Source organism: Rhinatrema bivittatum, chromosome 1 (genome assembly GCF_901001135.1).
Source record: "Rhinatrema bivittatum chromosome 1, aRhiBiv1.1, whole genome shotgun sequence".
In the NCBI taxonomy this organism is placed as follows: domain Eukaryota; kingdom Metazoa; phylum Chordata; class Amphibia; order Gymnophiona; family Rhinatrematidae; genus Rhinatrema; species Rhinatrema bivittatum.
The window spans coordinates 350,912,534-350,934,894 of NC_042615.1; the positions used below are offsets into that span (position 1 = coordinate 350,912,534).

The 22,361-nt window shown below is 47.3% G+C and overlaps 1 protein-coding gene across 2 annotated transcripts in view; it reads left to right on the top strand.

Annotated features, from left to right (window-relative positions):
- CCDC158 (coiled-coil domain containing 158) overlaps positions 1 to 22,361 on the top strand; it is a 1,731,209-nt gene that overhangs the window by 839,617 nt on the left and 869,231 nt on the right. For both annotated transcript variants that reach the window (XM_029599728.1, XM_029599736.1), the window contains exon 13: positions 9,538 to 9,738. In XM_029599728.1, the coding sequence (XP_029455588.1) occupies positions 9,538 to 9,738 (201 nt within the window). The remainder of the gene's footprint in view (positions 1 to 9,537; positions 9,739 to 22,361) is intronic.

The window sequence follows — 22,361 nt, forward strand, 5'->3', positions numbered from 1 at the left end:
TGCTTTGTGGGAGGCTTCAGAGATGTGTTCAGTCCAGCCTAAGGCTTCCATTGTTTCTTTGAACATGTCGCAGGAGATAGATCTTGGAGGCTCATTTACATGAAGATTAAAATCTCCTAAAATTAAAATTGTTTCAGGAGAAGGGAATTCTTTTGTGAAAAGTTCAATTAAGGGTGAGCAGTCTTTTTGGAGAAGGCCTGGAGGGAAGTATACTAATCCGATGTTAATTTATTTTGATTTTAAAATGGCTACTTCATAGGGTGAGTAGATTTCAGTTTTCTTTAGTGTTAATTTGAGTTCTTTTTTGCAGACTATTAACAAGCCTCCACCTTTTCTTTTTTGTTTTGGGATATGGAATAGATTGAAATTTGGATGTGATATTTGGTTTAATAATACATTAGCCTTGTTGTTTAGCCATGTTTCAGTTATGCAGAATATTGTTGGTTGTTGTTCGATAATAATATCATTGACTAGCGGACCCCTGCCACGCGTTGCAGTGGCTGAGTCAGATTCTTTGCCCTCCCTGCCCCTTTCCCTTGCTCATTTAGCTCAGTCACTCATCCTCTTCCCCCTTGGTCACTCCCCCCCCCTTCCCTCCCCTGTCCCCACTCCAACTCTTTCCCCTCACACTCACCTCTCCCCTCATTCTTCCTCCCCTGACAGTTACCTCCCTCCTCATTCTCCCTCCCCTCACTGTGACCTCAGTGACTCCCCACCTGGTGAGGGCTGTTTTGTAACCTTTTGGAGATGGTGCACATTTTGTGTATGTGTTTGTGTGTGCCTTCCCCCTTTGCACCCCAAAGTAATCCCCACAGAAACATTGTGTTTATATAAACCTCCCCCACCCTCCCTTCCCCCCCCCCCCAGGCCAGCAAAATAGACTAACCCACAAGAGTTGCAGAATCTCGGAACTGGCCCCTGGCCCCCCCCCTTGCAGGCCCGACGATACCTTTCAAAAATGGTAGTCGGTGGAGCGGGAGTTCGATCCGGCATGGAAGTATTGACGCCGGGCCCTCGAGGTGGAGCAATGGGAGCGGTTGTCTCGCTCAGATAGTAAGGGCGAAGGTGCGCCGGTTGCCAGTTCATAAAATGGCGTCGACGGGCCCTCGCCCTTACTATGTCACATGGGCTACTGCCGCTATTGGCGTTCCCGAGTGTCCTAGTAAGGGAAAGAGCCGTCGGTGCCATTTTGATTGCTGGCAGCCAACAGCCGTAGTGTATGTGATGTGTCCCGGAGCGGTGTTCCCCCCTCCCCCCGCTGGAGCAGCCCGAACTATTCTGCAGTTTTCCGTGCTTTCGGAGGTTGAGGGCAGTAAGTAGAAAAGTCATGTGCGTGAGGGTTGTGAGGAGGGTGTTTGTGTGTGAGTTCGGAGGGTGTGGGAATTGCAAACATGTGGCATGTGAGTGGCCTACCGGTGTAGCATGCTGGTATTTAGTGGGTTTTTGTGTGTTTTTTGAGGGTGTGTGAAATAAGTACAATTGGCATGTGAGTGGGGGGGGGGGGGGGTGTGTGTGAGGAGGGTGGATTTGTGTCTGCTCGGAGGGTGTGTGAATCGCAAACATTGGTCACGTGTGTGTGGGGTGTGAGCGTTTGTGCAAGGTGTAAGAACTTCCGCTTACGTCCACCAGATGTCGCTGTTTTGTGGAACCAAATTTTAAAACTTTTTTACCAGCCCCCGGTGTGACATATATGTAATGTAAGTGTAGAAGATCCTTGCCGTATGTGAGGTGAAACTTGTGTCCAAATTTGAACGCAATCGGTTAAGTGGTTGCTGAGATTAGCGATTTGGTACAAACTATTTAACATTTTTATTTATATAGATTAGTGGGATTTTTTTTTAATTGATTGTGCTTTCAGAAGTAGAATGGAGAGCAGTAGACAAGTTCTGATGTATTGATTTTTGGTGTTTTTAGCGTGTTGTAGAATTTTGTTAGATTTGTTTGGATTTATGTTTTTCTTGTTCATTAGGATTTTTTCTTGACCAGGTATAGGTTGTGATCTGATTTTTAATTCCATTTCTAGCTGAGTTTTTGTTGCTAAAGGCAGGTGGTGAGGTCCGCCGGTGGGTCAGCGGGTCCGCAGGTTCACGGGTGATGAGGTTTGCAATGATTAGGAATAGGTCGGTGGATTCACCTGGCTGACCGTGGGTCCGCAGATGGACTCAGTTTGCTGTCCGCAGTCTGCACTCTGTGGTCCGCAGGTCCTCGGTCCTTAGATCATAGTCAGCAGGTTCGCAGTCCGCTGTAGTCAGCAGGTCCACAGTCCATAGATCCATAGGTGGAGAGGTCCTCAGGTGGAGAGGTCCATAGGGGTGGAGAGATCCGTAGGTCCACAGTCCGCAGTCTGCACTATGTGGTTCGCAGGTCCTCAGATCGCAATCTGCAGGTCCCCGGGTAGAGAGGTCCACAGGACTGAATACGTACTGCGATAAGCGGTTTTAGCAGGTTCATGAACACTTCTGTCCTGCACTCAGCTGGTGCAGGTTCCACCCTCAGCTGGCGGACTCAGTTCATTGCAGGCCCAACACTATGCCGGTGGTTTCAGTCGGTATAGGACCAACACATGGCCGGAGGACTCAGTCAGCGCAGATCCCATGTGCGGACAGTGGTCTCAGGTCAGCACAGGCCCAATGCTTTGCTGGCAGTTAAAACGGCACAGGTCCTAAGCTCAGCTGGTAGTCTAAGTTGGTGCAGGTTCGATACTTTACGTGTAATCTCAGGTCAGTGCAGGGCAGCACAGAATGAAGCAGATCGGCGGTCAGCTGTCTCAGTGTGGGACCAGCTGACTCTGCCTGCACAGGTCGGCTGACTCAGCCAGAGGGCTCAGAAGGGTTTGGAGGGGCTCCAGCGGGCACACACAGTTGATGTTGGCCTGGATCGGCGGCCTCAGCCAGTGTACGCCGGGCCCACGACTTGTGGTCCCCGGGGCCTGAGAGGTCGGCACTCTTGGCCAGTGTAGGGGCACACTGATCCAGCAATTGCTGGTTCAAGCTTTCACCCAATCTTGAGGCTTCCTAACTGGTCACAGCAGCTTCGTGACTCCACCAGATGAGCATTGGGGGATCGGAAATTTTCACTTATGAAAGATCACATCAAATACTAATACCCACTTTTACAATAATTGATGCAAGAGAAAACCCAATATTCGACCACTATTCTTCTCACAGGACAAGCAGGATGGTTGTCCTCACAAATGGGTGACATCGAGGATGGAGCCCACCACGGAAAACTTCTGTCAAAGTTTAACAGAACTTTGACTGGCCCCTACTGGGCATGCCCAGCACGGCACTGACCCTGCAGCCAGCAGGGGTCTTCCTTCAGTCTTCTTTTTTCCGCGCAGCAGTTGCCACGCGGCGAAAGGAGCTCTTCTTACCACGTTCCTGACAGGAATTCGGTTTTTTTCTTCCGAAGAAAATTTGCCCCTCAGGGGTCTCCCTTCGACAATTTTTTTTCAACTTCGCGGAATCCGGTAAGTTTTTTGCCGATTTTCATCGACTTCCGTCGATTTTGGCCCTCGAGGCCTGTTGGCAACTACCGATCCCGCAGCTAAATTTTGGCCTAAGGCCATGGCGACGGGGTTTCGTCGATGTCCGGATTGCACCCGGACTATGTCAATCACAGACCCCCATAGGGTTTGTTTTTTGTGTTTGGGTAGTGAGCATGATGTCCTGACTTGCACCAAATGTGCCTTAATGACACCCAAAGGGCGCAAAGCCAGGATGGAGAAGATGGGGCTCCTCTTCCATGCACCCACCCCAACGCCATCGATAGCATCGACGTCATCGGAACCGGCACCGTCGAAGTTGCACCATCACCGTCAACCCTCCGGTGACCGTCCACCATCGATGACTTCTCGGCCGTCGACTCCTGTCCCCTCCCCGGATGGGCGAGGAGATCGGAAGGACAAGCATCGCCATCGACGGCACAAGTCTCGGCCCGTCGAGGATCCAGAGCCATCGACCTCCGTACAGGCCGAGCCACCGACTAAAAAGCCTCGGCCAGACCTGGCACCGTCCACGTCTCGTTCGCAGGCACCGAGGAAACCCTCACCCTCTCGGGGTGTGGGAGCCGTGATCCCACCGGTTACGGTGGTCCCTCCGGCTCTGCCTCAGCCTCCCTCTCCCGTCGAGCCGGGTATTGTTACCCCTGGTCTCCGGGCAGAACTGGACCGGCTGGTCCAGGAGGCCATCGAGAAAGCGATGCAAAGGTTCCAGCCTCCACCAGCACCGTCTCCGGCACCGATTCCGGCACCGCCTCCGGCACCGACCCCGGCACCGACTCCGCCACCGGGGAGGGAACCGACCACCGAACCTCTGGTGGAAGCTCTAGCACCGCTACTGCGCCGCATGGAGGCTCTTATGACGGCACTTCCATCGGTGATTCCAGTAGCACCGACAACACCACCGTCTCCGACAGGATTTTCATCGGCAGGAGAAACACCGTTCCTGATTCCCCCTTCCGGGGTGGTCCCATCGGTGCCTTCTCGTATTTCTCCACCGATTTATCCTTCGGCTCCATCGATTCCAAGACCGGCACCGATTCCATCGGCAGCACCGAAGCCCTCGATGCCATTCTCAGTTCCGCCTGCAGCACCAATTCCATCAAGATTTCACTCGATGCCTTCGGATCCTCAACCAGGTCCTTCAGGGCTTCAAGCCCCACATGATCCCTACGATACCTGGGGTGATGACACATCTTCTGACACAGATTTACCTTCACCACCATCTCCTACAGAGAGTAGAAAACGATCTCCTCCTGAGGATCTCTCTTTTATTAATTTTGTGAAGGAGATGTCAGAAATTGTATCTTTTCAGCTACAATCTGAGACCGATGACAGACACCAGATGATGGAACTGCTCCAATTTCTGGATGCTCCTAAAATCATCGCTTCCATCCCTATTCACCAGGTGTTTCTGGATCTCTTAAAGAAAAACTGGGAATCTCCTTCCTCTGTTTCACCAGTTAACAAGAAAGCTGACTCCACATATCTTGTCCAGTCAGCACCAGGATTTCAGAAGCCTCAACTGGATCATCGCTCTGTTGTGGTTGAGTCCGCGCAAAAGAAGGCCAAGCGTCTAAAGCCACACTCTTCCACTCCACCTACCAAGGACAATAAATTCCTGGATAGTGTGGGACGAAAAGTGTATCATGGGGCTATGTTGATTTCACGCATAGCTTCATATCAACTTTACATGACTCAATACAACAGAGCCATCCTTAAGCAGATGCAAGACTACGCTGACACTTTGCCGGACCAATACCAACCACAGCTTCAAGCCCTTCTTCATAAAGGATTTGAGGCAGGGAAGCATGAAATTAGAACGGCCTATCACATCTTCGATGCTTCCACAAAAGTTTCAGCCACAGCCATCTCAGCCAGACGTTGGGCTTGGTTAAAGTCATCCAATCTTCGCCCAGAGGTCCAGGATCGTCTAGCTGATTTACCCTGCTTAGGGGACAATTTGTTTGGAGAACAAATTCAACAAATTGTAGCAGAATTAAAAGATCACCACGAGACGTTGAAACAACTCTCATCTATTCCACCTGAGGTGTCCTCCAAACAACCACCTAAGAAGGACTCTAAAAAGTCATTCTTTCGGCCACGTCGTTACTATCCTCCATCGGCTAGGCCTCGACCTGCACGGTCCACCAACAGACCTTAGCCACGCCAGCCTAGGAAACAAAGACCTGCTGTAGCCCCACCTCCTGGGCCTGCGGTGGGCCTTTGACTTCCCTGTAGGGAGCACATGCCAGATCCCTCTTCCAGACATCCCTGTGGGGGGTCGACTGTACCACTTTTTACAACGCTGGACACAGATCACCTCAGATCAGTGGGTACTAGCGATTATCGCACAGGGTTACCACCTCAACTTCATAACTCTTCCGGCAGACTCCCCGCCTCTTCAAGCATGGAGTCTAACCAGCCATTTGACTCAATTACAACAAGAAGTATCCCTTCTTCTGCAATCAAATGCTATAGAACCCGTCCCTCCCTCTCAACGAGGGGAGGGATTCTACTCCAGGTACTTCCTAATACCAAAGAAATCAGGGGGACTACGTCCCATTTTGGACCTTCGGGCCCTCAACAAGTACCTTCAAAAAGAAAAGTTCAAGATGGTAACCCTGGGCTCGTTGCTCCCTCTGCTGCAAAGGGGGGATTGGCTGTGCTCTCTCGACCTCAAAGACGCTTATACCCACATTGCGATAACACAATCCCATCGCAAGTATCTGCGTTTTCTGGTAGGCTGCAACCATTATCAATACCGGGTACTACCTTTCGGTCTGGCGTCTGCTCCACGAGTCTTTACCAAATGTCTCGTCGTTGTAGCAGCATTCCTCAGGAAGGAAGGTGTCCACTTCTACCCCTACCTGGACGATTGGCTAATCAGGGCCTCCACCCCTCAGATTGCTCAATCCTCCCTAAAATTGACGATTCAGACACTCCTTTCCTTAGGGTTTCTTGTCAATTACGAGAAATCTTGCTTAGTCCCATCTCAAACCTTATCCTTCATTGGGGCAGACTTGGACACCTTACAGGCAAAAGCCTACCTTCCGCTTCAAAGGGTCCAAACTCTCATGTCCCTAGCTCGCCAGCTCCAGTCTCAAAACACTGCCACGGCTCGCCAATTCCTCATTCTCCTAGGACACATGGCATCCTTGGTTCAAGTCACTCCCATGACCAGACTAGCCATGAGAGTAACACAATGGACTCTGCGACACCAATGGATTCAAGCTTTTCAACCTCTGTCCTCCATAGTCACAGTTACACAAGCGCTACGCCTGTCTTTAACCTGGTGGACGACTCAAGTCAACCTCCTTCAGGGATTGCCTTTTCTCCTACCAGATCCACAAGTAACCCTAACCACCGACGCTTCCCCACATCGGTTGGGGAGCCCATGTGGACGATTTCCAAACCCAAGGGTTATGGTCACCAGAGGAAGCCGAACACCAGATAAATTTCTTGGAACTTCGAGCAATCCGCTACGCGCTCAGAACTTTCCAAGATCATCTATCGAATCAGATAATCTTTATCCAGACAGACAACCAAGTGGCCATGTGGTACATAAACAAGCAGGGAGGCACAGGCTCCTTCCTTCTGTGTCAGGAAGCTGCGCAGATCTGGGCAGAAGCCCTCTCCCACTCCATGTACCTCAAGGCCACTTACCTGCCGGGAGTAGACAATGTGTTGGCAGACCAGCTAAGCCGTGTCTTCCAACCACACGAGTGGTCACTCAATCCTCTGGTAGCGACCTCTCTGTTTCACAAGTGGGGTTATCCCCACATAGACCTCTTTGCTTCTCCACAGAACCACAAAGTGGACACTTACTGCTCTCTCATTCGGAGCCATCACTCTCGGCCGAGGGATGCCTTCTCCCTCAAGTGGACGACAGGTCTGCTCTATGCATTCCCTCCACTTACTCTTCTGTCAAGGACTCTCGTGAAGCTTCGCCAGGACGGAGGAACCATGATCCTGATAGCACCCCACTGGCCACGCCAAGTGTGGTTTCCCATACTTCAAGATCTCTCCATCCGCAGACACATCCCTCTGGGAACGGATCCGCATCTGCTCACTCAAAACGACGGATGCCTCCTCCATCCCAACCTCCAAGCCTTGTCCCTGACGGCATGGATGTTGAAAGGTTAGTCCTTCAGCCATTTAACCTTTCGGATTCGGTTTCTCGTGTCCTGATAGCTTCACGAAAGCCCTCTACCAGAAGATCCTATTCATATAAATGGAAAAGGTACACATCATGGTGCACTTCTCAGTCCCTTGATCCCCTTTCCTGTCCAATCTCTAAGTTCTTGGACTATTTATGGCATCTGTCAGAATCAGGTCTTAAAACCTCTTCCATTAGGATGCATGTCAGTGCGGTAGCCGCCTTCCATAAAGGTATAGAGGGTGTCCCTATTTCAGTCCAACCCCTGGTAACACGCTTTCTTAAAGGCTTGCTCCATCTGAAGCCACCCTTACGTCCTCCGGCCCCATCTTGGGACCTTAATCTGGTTCTTGGTCGTCTAATGAAACCACCTTTCGAACCTCTCCACTCCTGTGAATTAAAGTATCTCACATGGAAGGTATTATTCCTTTTGGCTATCACTTCAGCTCACAGGGTTAGTGAATTACAGGCCCTAGTTACCTATCCGCCTTACACTAAACTCCTGCAGGACCGGGCGGTACTCCGCACTCACCCTAAATTTTTACCTAAGGTAGTTTCTGAGTTCCATATCAATCAATCCATCATACTACCTATCTTTTTTCCCAGGCCCCACTCCAACTCCGGGGAACAGACTCTGCATACCCTAGACTGTAAACGAGCTCTAGCTTTTTATCTAGACCGTACAGTTCCTCACAGGAAGGGCACTCAATTGTTTGTCTCTTTCCATCCTAACAAGTTAGGACAACCTGTGGGTAAGCAGGCTCTTTCCACCTGTTTGGCGGACTGCATTTCTTTTTGCTATCAGCAAGCTGGCATTCCTTTTCAAGACCGTGTTAAAGCACACTCTGTGAGGGCCATGGCGACTTCAGTAGCACACCTTCGATCGGTGCCGCTTCCTGACATCTGTAAAGCTGCAACCTGGAGTTCTCTCCATACCTTTGCAGCCCACTATTGTTTGGATAAAGCTGGAAGACAGGACTCCATCTTCGGCCAATCTGTCTTGCGTAACCTTTTTCCAACGTAATGTACCAACACCCTTCCACCTTCCCGGGAGGGTGCGGATGCCCTTTCCCAAATTCCCACCCCAGTTGTTGTGCCTGTTGCACGCCGTTGGGTGCATTTGGTGCAAGTCAGGACATCCTCAGCTCGGTACTCACCCATTTGTGAGGACAACCATCCTGCTTGTCCTGTGAGAAAGCAAATGTTGCTTACCTGATGTAACAGGTGTTCTCACAGGACAGCAGGATGTTAGTCCTCACGAAACCCGCCCGCCACCCCGCGGTGTTGGGTTCGTTTTATTTTTACTTTTTAGGCACTGCCTGTAGCTTTGAAAATCAGACTGAAGGGAGACCCCTGCTGGCTGCAGGGTCAGTGCCGTGCTGGGCATGCCCAGTAGGGGCCAGTCAAAGTTCTGTTAAACTTTGACAGAAGTTTTCCGTGGTGGGCTCCATCCTCGATGTCACCCATTTGTGAGGACTAACATCCTGCTGTCCTGTGAGAACACCTGTTACATCAGGTAAGCAACATTTGCTAACAACTGGAGGTTTAAACTTCTCTGAGTGAATGAACAACTCGATTAATGTAGTGCAGCCTTGAAATTTGTAAACACTTTGTTTTTGTAGAGGAGGGGGTTTAAGACCATAAGATGTGTTATTCTGGAACAGACCAAAGCTGCATTGAGCCTCATCATCCTTTTTCTGACAAGTTCTTGTTCTGGGATCATTAGGAAGTATCCATCGGATCTCAGCTCAGTTAAATAGGGTATCAAGTAACAGTTTTCAAGGTGACCTAACAAGCATTTTTTCATTATAGCCATTATGTTACATTTATGTAGTTTTTATGATTGATACCTAACCATTTATATTTTTTCTTCATTTAGAATACTGCAATTCTTGAAAAGAATGAGACCCTAGAGAAAGTAAAATGCCTTACTTCCCAGCTAGATTCAACCAAAGAGATGCTGGGCAAAGCCACTGATGAACTCACTGCCAAAAAGAGGGACCTGGAGAAAGCTGAGAAAACCATTGCTGATTTGACATCTTGCATGAAAGAGAAGGGAACCAATGAGGCAGACAGAGAGGTATGTAGAGGAGACCTACACAGATATAATAGAACATTCCCTTTACCTTATGCTGCTTTGGATAGAAAGGTAACCTGAAAGGAAAACATCATCTTGAAACAGTAGGAAGTAATCCTGTAGCTGCTGTTTGCTTTGTAGATGATCATTATCTTCTGGTATCAAGGATGCATCTAGAGAGGTGTGTACCAAAGAGGGAAGAGGTAGGACTGCTGATGTTACTGGCGATTTGATGAATAGGAATTTAGATAGCTGGGTGACTAATGGCAGTCAGGATTTTTTGATGACTTGCTTAGGTGGCAGATCTCACTTGTCACCTAGATGGGAATTTAGATTGTGCTGGGGAGGAACCAAATGTCTGATATATATGTACACCAATGACATAGGAAGGTATAGGAGGGATGTTCTGGATTCCAACCTGAAGCTTCTAAGTAGGGATGTGAATTGGGCTTCGGACGATTGAAAATATCATCGATATTTTCAAAATTGTCAGAAATCGGGGGCTCCCCCAAAACAATAGGAAAACCCCACGATATTGTTCGTGGGGGTTCTCTTATCTTTTTGGGGGAGGGCGGGAAAAACAGCACACAAAAATAACCCCTAAACCCACCCCGACCTTTTAAAACTAATCCCTTAGCTTCCCCCACCCTCCCGACCCCCCCAAAAACTTTTTACAGGTACCTGTTGGTCCAGTGGGAGTCCCGGGAGCGATCTCCCGCTCCCGGGCCGTCGGCTGCCACTAATAAATGGCGCCAATGGCCCTTTGCCCTTACCATGTGACAGGGTATCCGTGCCATTGGCCGGCCCCTGTCACATGGTAGGAGCACTGGATGGCCCGCGCAAAGGGCAAAGGCCATCGGTGCCATTTTTATTAGTGGCAGCCGACGGCCCGAGAGCGGGAGATCGCTCCCGGGACCCCCACTGGACCACCAGGTACCTGTAAAATGTTTTTGGTGGGGTCGGGAGGGTGGGGGAAGCTAAGGGATTAGTTTTAAAGGGTCGGGGTGGGTTTTTTGTTTATCGGCTCGGGCGCAGCCCATAAGCAAAACCGCTATTGGGCCGGATGAAAAAAAAACCACGATGTGAATCGGAACCGATTCCAGTTCCGATTCACATCTCTACTTCTAAGTAGGACATTTAAAATCCAAAATCTTCAGAGTAGCATTCTCAGAAATAATGCTAGTTATACATGCAAGACCCCAGAGGTTTGCTGAGCTGCAAGGACACAATGCTTGGATAAGACAGTGGGGCAGAGAAAGAGCTTTATATTTGATAGGAACTGGGAAACATTTTCAAGTATATCAAAAGAAAGAAGCCTGTGAAGGATTCAAATGGACAATTTAGAGGTCCAGAATGTAAAGGGAAAACTTATGGAGAATAATTCTGTAGCAGAAGAACTACATAAATCATCTGCTTCAGTTTTCACTGCAGAAGATGTTGAAAAGATTCAAAACCCAGAACCATTCTTTGTAAGTGAAGCAAATCACGCTGACTATGGTAGAGGTTTGTAAAATCTTGAGTGGTATGGCACAAGTTGATGGCTATACCGAATAACGGTATATAAAACTCTACAAATAAATAAATAAAATAGAGTAGATTTATTTTTACTTTTAAATAGGAATAGGGATCAGGGATGACCATAGGAGGGAGTGCCAAGTGGGGTCTGGGATGAATCAGCCAGGGCGGGGCTGCTAAAAGTTATGTTGAAGGTAATCACATCATGTAGCCAATCTCCCTAGGAACAACCCTGTTCCATAACCTCATCTCTCTGTCCCCTCTTCCTCTCTCCCTACTTTCACATATATTCTCTGCATCCCTTGTATACCCCTAACCTCTAATCTTTGTATCCCCAACTTGAAGGCTACTCCTCCCAATTCCCAAGACCTCTATCCCACTCCATGTTCCTTGCCTCCCTCCCCCCCTCCCCCCAATATCCTCTGCAATCTTGAAGAGAGCAGGTCCAGCACTCCTAACCTGTTTTCGCTGCTGCTAGCTCATCTTCCTCTCATTTATTTATTTATTTATAACTTTTTTTATACCGAAGTTCAGGTAACAGAATTACTTATCACTCCGGTTTACATTATAACAAGTAGAAAACAATGACAACATATGGTCATATGTCATATGTCATATGGTCAGATCAGCAATTTGACTAATTAGGGGAGGGAGAGCAGCCAGTGGTATTAGGAATGCATTAGAAGTGCTGGCCCTGCTCTCCTGCTGGCTGGAACATCACTCATGCCGCATGGAAAGGAAGGGTTGCTGAAATGAAACCAAAGGGGTAGACTTGCGAAGCAGTGCAGGGCCACCAAAATTGCTGGGCTTGGTGCAATCACCCCAGCTTTCATCCCTGAGGGCAGTGGTTCACAAAACTGTCCCGGAGGACCTCCAGACTGTCACAGTTTTGCCCGTTTCACAAGCTCTCAGTGCTCTGGTTCAGCCTGTTGTGCAGCCTTCTCTCCACCAGGGCTCCTCAACAAGCCTCACCCCCCGCCTTGCCAAGCTCCTTATCGCTGCTCACACCAAATCCAAGCTACAGCCTCATTTAACTGTTACGCGTGCCGCCCGCGGCAGACCCGCAGCGCGGCCCTCTCATCTTCTTGCATGGACTCCAGCTCCTGGTTCCTCTGCACTGGCGGCAGTGGGCCGCCAGCTCCAACCTCGGGTCGCCTCCAGTGCCTCCAGCTCTGCCATGGTTCCCAGTGTTGCCAGCCAAGATGTCCCTGCTATTCGGGCCTTTCCGCGTGGCCCGCGGAGAGATGCTGCCATCGGTGCCACGCTCCTCCCTAGGTGCGCGCATAGCTAATCCTTTTAAAGGGCCCGTGGCAGGAACCTGGCCGCGGCCTCGAATGTTGATGTCAGACTCTTCAGTGTATATAAGCTCAGGCCTCGCTCCATAGCGTGGCCTTTGCAACTGGTCTCCTCGTACTCAGAGTACTCGTTGCTGATAGAGAATCATCTCTACTTCGTGTTCCTAACTCCTGTGGTTCCCGGTTCCTATCTTCCTCATTCCTGCCCTGTCTATGTGTTGGACTGACTCTCTGGATTTCGACTCTGCTTTGTTTGACTACTCTTCAGCCTATCTCCAGCCCCAGACCTCTGCTACGTTTGACTACTCTTCAGGCTATCTCTAGCCCCGGACCTCTGCTATGCCCGACTCCTCTTTAGCCTATCTCCAGCCCCGGACCTCCGCTACACCCGACAACTCTTCAGCCTTCTCCGTGTCCTGACCATTGCCTTGATTGACTACGCCTGCCTTCTCCATGCCCTGACCATCGCCTTGATTGACTACGCTACAGATCTCTCCATGTCCAGAATTCTACATTGCTTGCCTTGACCTCCGCTTGCTGCCGGCCCTGATCCCAGCCTATCAGTGATGCCTCCTCTAGCCTATTTCCTGGATGTGGACTTACAAGGCTCCGGCCTTTCTTTGCTTAAGCGTCTCCAGTTACTTTCCGTTCCTTTGGCACCTGAGTTCCTGTACCAAACCCAGTCCAAGGTAGGACTACGCCACCTACCGACTGCTGTCTCTGGGCTGAACCACCTTTCTTTACAAACCTACCTTGAGGCCCACCTAAGTCCTGCCGGCCCTGGCACCCAAAGGCTCAATCCGCAGGGAATGAGGGCTGGTAAAGGTGAAGCTCCAGCGGCCTCTATCTTCAGCCCACTCCACCTGCTGACGGTGGGGACCTATGGGTTGCATCAACCCCATCTTGGTCCAAGGGTCCACCTCCGACGCAACATTAACCCTGTCTTGCCAGAATCTCAGTGCCTCTTCATGGAGTCACCCTTGGCTTTCTGACCTGGCCTCTCTTACCTAGCTTTATGCCTTGTGGCCTCTAGGCCTTCAATTACTTTATACCTTGTCTTGCAGCCTATCTAGACCTTTCCTTGCCTTGTGGCCACTGGGCCTTCTGTTATCTTTTATCTTTCTCTGTGCCTTACTCAGGCCTTACCCTGTCTTGTGGCTTCTGGGCCTTATGCTTAAGTAGCCTATGGGCCTTCTATATTGCTGCCTTCAGAACTCAGGGTTCTCTGTTCTGTGTTGTCCTTGTCTGTTCTTGCCCTTGACTGCATTGTCCAGCCCTGTTCTTTTCTGGTCTTATCATGCCCTGCCCAATCCAGTTCCTAGCATCCAGTCAGCAAATATATTAGGTAAAATCTGTAGGGAATTGAAAGGAGTTAATGTTTGTGAGTGCTTGGCTGTTTGTCAGTATTGATATGCATGTGTATATATCATTCTAAATTATGATACATAATGATAGCACCCTGTAGTCTCCCTCCCCAAGCATATATTTACCCCCCACCGCCAACCCCACCCCTGGCATAATCTTTACCTTTTCAGATTGCATAGAATTAAAGTGAAGATGAAGGCAGATGCATGGAACAAATTTATTAACTGGTTGTAATGAAACAGGTACACATTACAGAATCATAACTGAAATTACATTGTCGATTCCATCCGCATCCTAGGTTCAACTTAAAAAGTAATAACTAACCCAACCCCCTCCCCCTTTTTACCAACTTGCCAGACAGATCCAGCCGGTGCAGCAAAACAGGGGCCTGCCAGTCAGATCCAGCCACTTAAAAGTCCAACTGTAAGCCCCATTTTTTAAAATTCTTTATTTTAAAGTTTTCATCAGATAAACATGAACACAAAATATTATAATAAGACAATGCGAATTGAAGTCCTCCCCTTCCCCAGCCCCCGAGCACCATATACCTTCCTGGCAGTTATCATTTTTAATCACAATACTATTCAATACCCTCCATGGGATGCAAGAGATAAACATGGAACATAGCAATATCATATATGATATACCAGTGTCTAGAATCCAGGCATATCCAAACATACCCTTTCAAAACAATGAAAATAGAAGACCCTAGCTCAAAGACCTTTTTTGTGTTAGGCGTTCTATAAATTTATAAATGTAAATGTAAAGACATAATATACGCTCTCCAGATATCCAGAAATAGATCATATTTGTTCTGTGAAGAATGTCGAGCAGATAAGTATTCAAAAACCACCAACTTATGCAACTTCAGTTTCCATTGCAGGAAAGATGGTTTTGTTGTGCTGCGGATGGAAGGGAGCACCAGGGGGCGCTCCCCAGTATGGGACAAGAGATGTTTGCCCTAGCGGTAAGATGTCCCTGACCTGCGACTGAACCTGCATGCTTCCTTGAGACCACCAACGCAACGGTAGTCTCTGAATGGTCCTCTGACTATTCCAAGCACTTTCGGACTGCCAATAGGAAGTGGCGGGAAGCAGCAGGTCGGACAGAGGAAATCTGACACAGGACAAGACACAGACGTAGGAAGACGAAGACTCAGGCTTGGAAGTAGATGAAGACTTTAAAGCCAGTACCAAAGGGCGCCCTCCACAGCCAACCAAGGCCAGGCACGGACCACACCTTGAACTGACAAGACAGAGTTCATTCGAGGACAAAGGCAGACTCGGGCTTGGAGATAGACGTTGAGGACGCCGAAGGCTCAGATGCTGATGATGCCGAAAGCCCCAACGTGGAAGACTACAAAGGCTCAGACGTGGAGGATGACGAAGGCTCAGACATAACACAGATAAGACGAGATAACTCCTCAGCGTCATCTGATGGAAGGACCCACCAGCACCCTACACATCCCAGCGGGGGTAGTCATGGACCACTGGGCCACTATGTGCCCTACTCAACCCAGCCGGGCTGGTTGCGGACCACAAGGAACGGATCAGAGTGGAGCTGAAGACATCTGGCGAAGATATCAGGAACAGACCGACACCTGGAACAGGTGGAGATGTCAGGGTAGGAATGGAACATCAGGAGAACATATGGAACAACTTGGAGACAGGAACATCAGGGAACATCAGGACATCTGGACTGGAACAAGACATCAGGAGAACATCTAGAACAAGGACGAAGCCAAGAGACCAAGGAACGAAGGACATCTGGATGAAGACTCGGGATCCCACATGGAACAGAGTGCCTAGGAAGAGCTGGAAGATGTGGAGTCTAAGGAGGATTTACTCCTTGCAAAGGCGACGTAGGAATGACTGAAGAACCCTTTTATAGGGTGAAGCAGGAAACATCCAAGGCGAAGCTCGCAGGAGGAGCCAGAGGGACCACTCCCTGCTGGCCCTTTAACTTCAGGGAGGAGGCACGGCCCCGCGCCTAAGGAGAGGAAGCAGGAAGTTTGCAGGACCCTGGACAGTGGCCCTGCAGATGCTGACACTGAGAAGCAGGAGCTGGGCCTCTGCGCAGGCCCCGACATCAGCGGCAGCATCCCTGCAGCCCGAGAAGGAACAGGGGCGGCTTCCTGCTGGAGGAGAGCAGGGACAGCGGCTCCATGCTGTGCAGAATCCAGGACCGCGGCCTTCAGGCCACGGGGAACGGACAGCAGCAGCGGCCTCCGGGCCGCAAGACGGTGACCTCAGCGGCTCCAGCTACTATGGCAGAAAAGAGAGGTCCGGGGTTCAGAGCGGCCTCTGGGCCACGAGGTAAGAGCCTGCTCGCGGCACTGCCGTGGCAGGATCGCAACAGTTTCTCTACTTTTATCCAATGTACCAAAATTGTTTTCTTGACCAAGAGAACACTTTCTGCAAAAACAGTTTCTGTGATTTTGTAGCTGTGGCAGAGACCTCATGCATACAGTCAAGCAGGCAGCAATGGGAAGACATTGGTATAGAAAAGCATAGAAGTCGTTCCAAATAGCATAATACCTCCTTCCAAAAGTCCTTTATCTCTGCTCAGACCCAGAAATAGTGAAAAAGAGTTCCTTGAATGATTAGGCACTTCAAGCATTAATTCATCAATGATAACTTTGCCTTAAAGGCCCATGTACTGGAGACAAACGTGCATTGAAGAAATGTGAAATAAGTCTTATTAGAGATTTCAAAACATGTCTGCAGTGCCTTAGGAGAGACTGGAGTATCTAACTCCAGGTTCTAACATAGTCTTAGTCTTATAAGTTGTATATTTTAACATCCTTATTTGCCTTCATCAAGATGGCACATGATGTCTTTTGCCCAGGCCATACAAAGAAAATCCAATCATACAGTTCACCATTGACTGACTGAGTTTTTTTATATAGATCATGCTCAATGAAGTGTCTGACCTGCAAATAGGCATAAAACTCTTTATAGGATAAATCGAATACAGATCGTAGCTCAGAGAAGGAACTGCCATTTCCACTGTCAGCATGTATGAACTGTTGCAAAGTAGTTAAACCTTTGAGGACCCATTGTAAAAAAAATCCGCTTCTCCAGGTCCAGGCAAAACCTTGGGTGACGGATATAGAGAGGAACGGTGAGACTTCCCAATGTACCTGAAGTCTATCACATAGCAGCCTCCAAGCTTGCCAATACATGGTGATGATTGGGTTATTTTGAATATAATCAGGTAGAATAGATCCTGGAATGTGCAGTAAGTTTCTTAGATTGAGTGGTTTACACCACTGCTGCAAAAAAACTAGTAGGTGAAAACAGATTTGTCCCATAAAACCATTTTTTCACATGCCGTAATAAACAGGCTAAATTGTAAGTCTGTAAATTTGGGCAATCCATCCCTCCTTCCCTCAGTGGTAACTTAATCTTAGGTAATGCTAGGCTAGCTCTTTTATTCCCCCTCAAAAATTCTCCTAAACCTCTGGACAGTTCTCCAATATGCCTTTGCTTAAGCCACCAAGTAGCATTTGTAAAACATACAGCCACCTTTGCGTTCCAAAAGCTTAAACAAATAAATTTTGCCATACAAAAAAAGGAGCAATTACCCAGATTCAGACAGTTTCATTTTAGTCTTTGAGAGCAAAGGTAAGATATTACTTTCATAAATATTGTGAATGTAAACTGGGATTTTAACCCCTAAGTATTTCATCTCCATTTCAACCTGTCACAGGGGAAATGAGCTTGGCCACATAAACTTCAAAGACCCTGAGACATCCAATGCCTCAGACTTATGTAAGTTGATTTTGAGACCCGAAAACAGGCCAAAGTGAGCCTGCAAAGCCATAAATTTCTGCAAAGAGCGGACAGGGTCTTTCAAGAAAACCAGACATCATCAGTGAATGCTGCTATTTTAAAATTCTCTCTATCAATTTTAAAGCCCAAGATTTCCAGGCACTCCTCTATTTTTCGTACAAGAGGGTCTAAGATAAGAATATATAACAACACAGAGATAACAACACAGAGAGTGGGCAACCCTGTCTGTTACTCCATTTTAGCGCAAATTCTTGGGATATACAACCATTTGCTAAGATGATGGAACAGGGCTCCTGGTAGAGTAAGGAGATGTTCCGCACCACGTCGCCCTAAAACCAATATCTGTGTAAGACCGAGAATAGATATGACCATGCAACCCAGTCAAATGCCTTTTTGGCATCAAAACCCACCACCAATGCCTGTGTTTGTGAATGTCTACTTTGCACCATAGCCATCCATAATCTTAGAATATGTTTACGCGCTGTCTTCCCCTTCACAAATCCTGCTTGATTATGAGAGATTAAGGAAGGTAATACTATATTGAGTCTATTGGCAATTATTTTGCAAAATGTTTCAGATAGAAGTTCAAGAGGGATATAGATCTATATGAGGCTGGATGACATGGATCTTTTCCCCCCTCATTTAGCTTCTCTGAGAAAGGAGCCCTGAAGTAAGGCCTCCCTTGAAATACCCTTTAAGAGTGCCCCCTATTTCCCTACTCAAAATCTTATAAAAAATCAGATTAAACACATCTGGGCCTCGGGCTTTGTGTTTTAATACCTTCCAAAATTTCCTGGAGAGTAAACAGCCTACTCAACCAGGTCAATTGTTGTTTAGTTATCTTCGGCAAAGATAAACCTTGAAAAAATTGGTATTCCTCTATGCTCTTCCCATCCTCCATATAATTAGGATAGAGTTGTTAATAAAATAACCAGAACATTTTACAGATCTCAGCAGCTGCAATTTGTCTAGGCACATAGTCATTATTCATTGCCTTAATATAATTGTTCCCTTTTTCGACCTTTACTAAATTAGTCCATAATTTTCCAGCTTTATTCCCAAACCGGTATAACATATGGGAGGTATATAATACATTTCTTGTTGATTTTTTATGTAAATAACAGTTCAAGGAATTCAAGGTTTCTCAATATTGCTTTTTATTAGCCACTGATGGATGCACAATCATCTTCACTTTGACTTTTTGAAAGGCACTTTCTAGTTCCACTATCCACTTATTTGTAATTAAGTGTTCCGAATCAGGTATGCTGTAATAAGAACATAAGAACATAAGAAATTGCCATGCTGGGTCAGACCAAGGGTCCATCAAGTCCAGCATCCTGTTTCCAACAGAGGCCAAACCAGGCCACAAGAACCTGACAAGTACCCAAACACCAAGAAGATCCCATGCTACTGATGCAATTAATAGCAGTGGCTATTCCCTAAGTAAACTTGATTAATAGCAGTTAATGGACGTCTCCTCCAAGAACTTATCCAAACCTTTTTTGAACCCAGCTACACTAACTGCACTAACCACATCCTCTGGCAACAAATTCCAGAGCTTATTTGTTGCTAACTTCATGGAATGCCCCCTAGTTCTTCTATTATCCGAAAGTATAAATAACTGATTCACATCTACTCGTTCAAGCCCTCTCATGATCTTAAAGACCTCTATCATATCCCCCCTCAGCTGTCTCTTCTCCAAGCTGAACAGCCCTAACCTCTTCAGCCTTTCCTCATAGGGGAGCTGTTCCATCCCCTTTATCATTTTGGTTGCCCTTCTCTGTACCTTCTCCATCGCAACTATATCTTTTTTGAGATGCGGCGACCAAAATTGTACACAGTATTCAAGGTGTGGTCTCACCATGGAATGTTACAGAGCCATTATGACATTTTCTGTTTTATTAACCATTCCCTTCCTAATAATTCCTAACATTCTGTTTGCTTTTTTGACTGCTGCAGCACACTGAGCCGACGATTTCAAAGTATTATCCACTATGATGCCTAGATCTTTTTCCTGGGTGGTAGCTCCTAATATATGTTACATATGGAGTGTTCTAGTGTGCCTTGGGCCTCAGCCCAACCCCAGACGGATCCAGGACCGAACCGAGGTTTGAAAGCGTGTTCCAGCATGGCGGGACTACGGTCTTACCCTCTGCTGGGCCTGCATGCTCCCAGCGCCAACAACAAGATGATGTTGGTAGGGGAACAGTCCTCCGACCATTCCGAGCCCTTTCGGACCTGCCATGGAGCAGCAGGCCGGCCTGAGGATGAGGGCAGACGGAGGCCTTGACACGTAGACATGACACCAAGGTTGATGCAACAGCATTACAGACGAGGGTTGTTGAGGACATGACACCAGGGCTGTTGAAGACATGACACCAGGGCTAATGCAATGGCACCAGGGACAAGACGAGGAACTTGACGAAGTCCAGACAAGACGAGAAGCTGGGCAGGTACTTTCTCTCAGGGCGCCCTACTCAGCCTATCCCTTGACTTTTTAGTTTTCTTAGCAGTCTGTCATGAGGGACACCTTCTGAAAATCCAAATACACTACATCTACCGGTTCACCTTTATCCACATGTTTATTAACCCTTTCAAAAAACTGAAGCAGATTTGTTAGGCAAGACTTCCCTTAGGTAAATCCATGTTGACTGTGTTCCATTAAACGATGTCTTTCTATATGCTCTACGATTTTGATCTTTAGAATAGTTTCCACTATTTTTCCTGGCACTGAAGTCAGGATCACTGGTCTATAGTTTCCTGGATCGCCCTGGAGCCCTTTTTAAATATTGGGGTTACATTGGCCACCCTCCAGTCTTCAGGTACAATGGTTGACTGTTACCTCTCTCACCAAAATCTGCGTTCCACTAAGAATTAAATCTAAAATAGCTCCCTCTCTTGTTGGTTCCTGAACCAATTGCTCTATGAAGCAGTCATTTATTATATCCAGGAACTTTATGTCTCTAGCAAGTCCTGGTGTTACATTTACCCAGTCAATATTGGGGTAATTGAAATTATTACTGCATTGCCAAATTGGTTAGCTTCCCTGATTTCTCTTAGCATTTCATCATCTGTCTGACCATTTTGTCCAGGTGGACCGTAATATACTCCTATCACTATACTCTTACCCAACACACCTGGGATTTCTACCCATATAGATTCTGCTGAGCATGTAGTCTCTTGTATGATCTTTATCCCGCTGGACTCTATACCCTCCCGGACATAAAGTACCACACCCCCACCAAGTTGATCCTCCCTATCATTGTGATATACACTACATCAGTTCCAATTCAACCCCAAAGCATTATTTGAATATGTCACCTCACTTACCAATCTCACTCCAAATATCATTCCAGAAGAAGAGGCCAAAACAAAATGCGAACAACTAGCAACATTCTTCTATGATAAAGTCAACAAACTCATGACACGTTTTCCCGCCATCCCCTACACACCCCAAAGTATTCACCCCATTCACTCAAGCAACCCTGCCGCAAACCTCACAATGTTTGCACTCACTATGGCAAAGGAAATTGAATCCCTATTCAAAAAAGCTAGACCCTCATCCCACCCCTCTGATACCATCCCCACAAAACTCCTTCTCACTGTCCCTGATCTAATAGCCCTTCCCATATCGCACATTATCAATACACCCATTGATTCTGGTAATGTACCAAATACTCTAAAACAAGCCATCCTTAAACCCACCCTGAAAAAACCTAAGCTCGACCCAACTGATCCCGCCAATTACTGCCCCATCTCCAATCTCCCATTTATTGCAAAAATCCTAGAAAAAACTATCAACCGCCAACTCAGCGATTACTTGGATGATCACCAAATCCATCCCAATATGGCTTTCGTAAGTTACATAGCACAGAAACCCTCCTTCTATCACTTTCTGATTACATTATCAAGAGTCTAGATAAAGGGCAATCCCATCTGCTAGCAATATTAGATATATCAGCTGCGTTTGATACAGTTAGTCATCAAATACTACTCCATCGACTTTGCGAGATTGGAATAACTGGCCTTGCATACAATTGGTTTAGTTTGTACCTATGCAACCGTAATTATAAAGTCAAAATTGGCAATCACGAATCAAAAGAAATTCCCCTTATGCAGGGAGTCCCCCAAGGCTCTTCACTTTCATCTATTTAATATTTACCTTTTACCCCTCTACCATCTCCTCACCAACCTTAAGATTACACACTATTTGTACGCCGATGATGTACAAATCCTCATTCCTATAACTGACTCTATACCGAAAGCTCTTGAAATCTGGGATGCCACTCTTACCACTATTAACAGCCTTTTAAGTAGCATCCAACTTGCCCTTAATACCACAAAAACGGAACTCATGATTATATCGCCTCCCACACCCTTACTCACCACGCCTACAATACTTACAACCTCACCCTACACCCAATTCTCTCACCAAGTCCGGGATTTAGGAGTCATACTAGATGACCAAATGACACTCAAAAAATTTATTAACACAATACTCAAAGAATGCTACTTCAAGATCCACACACTCAAAAAACTTAAACCTCTACTCCACTTTTCCGACTTCCGCAATGTCTTACAGGCAATGGTCTTTTCAAAAATTGACTATTGTAATGCACTTCTACTAGGCCTTCCTAAAAACTCTATCCACCCTCTA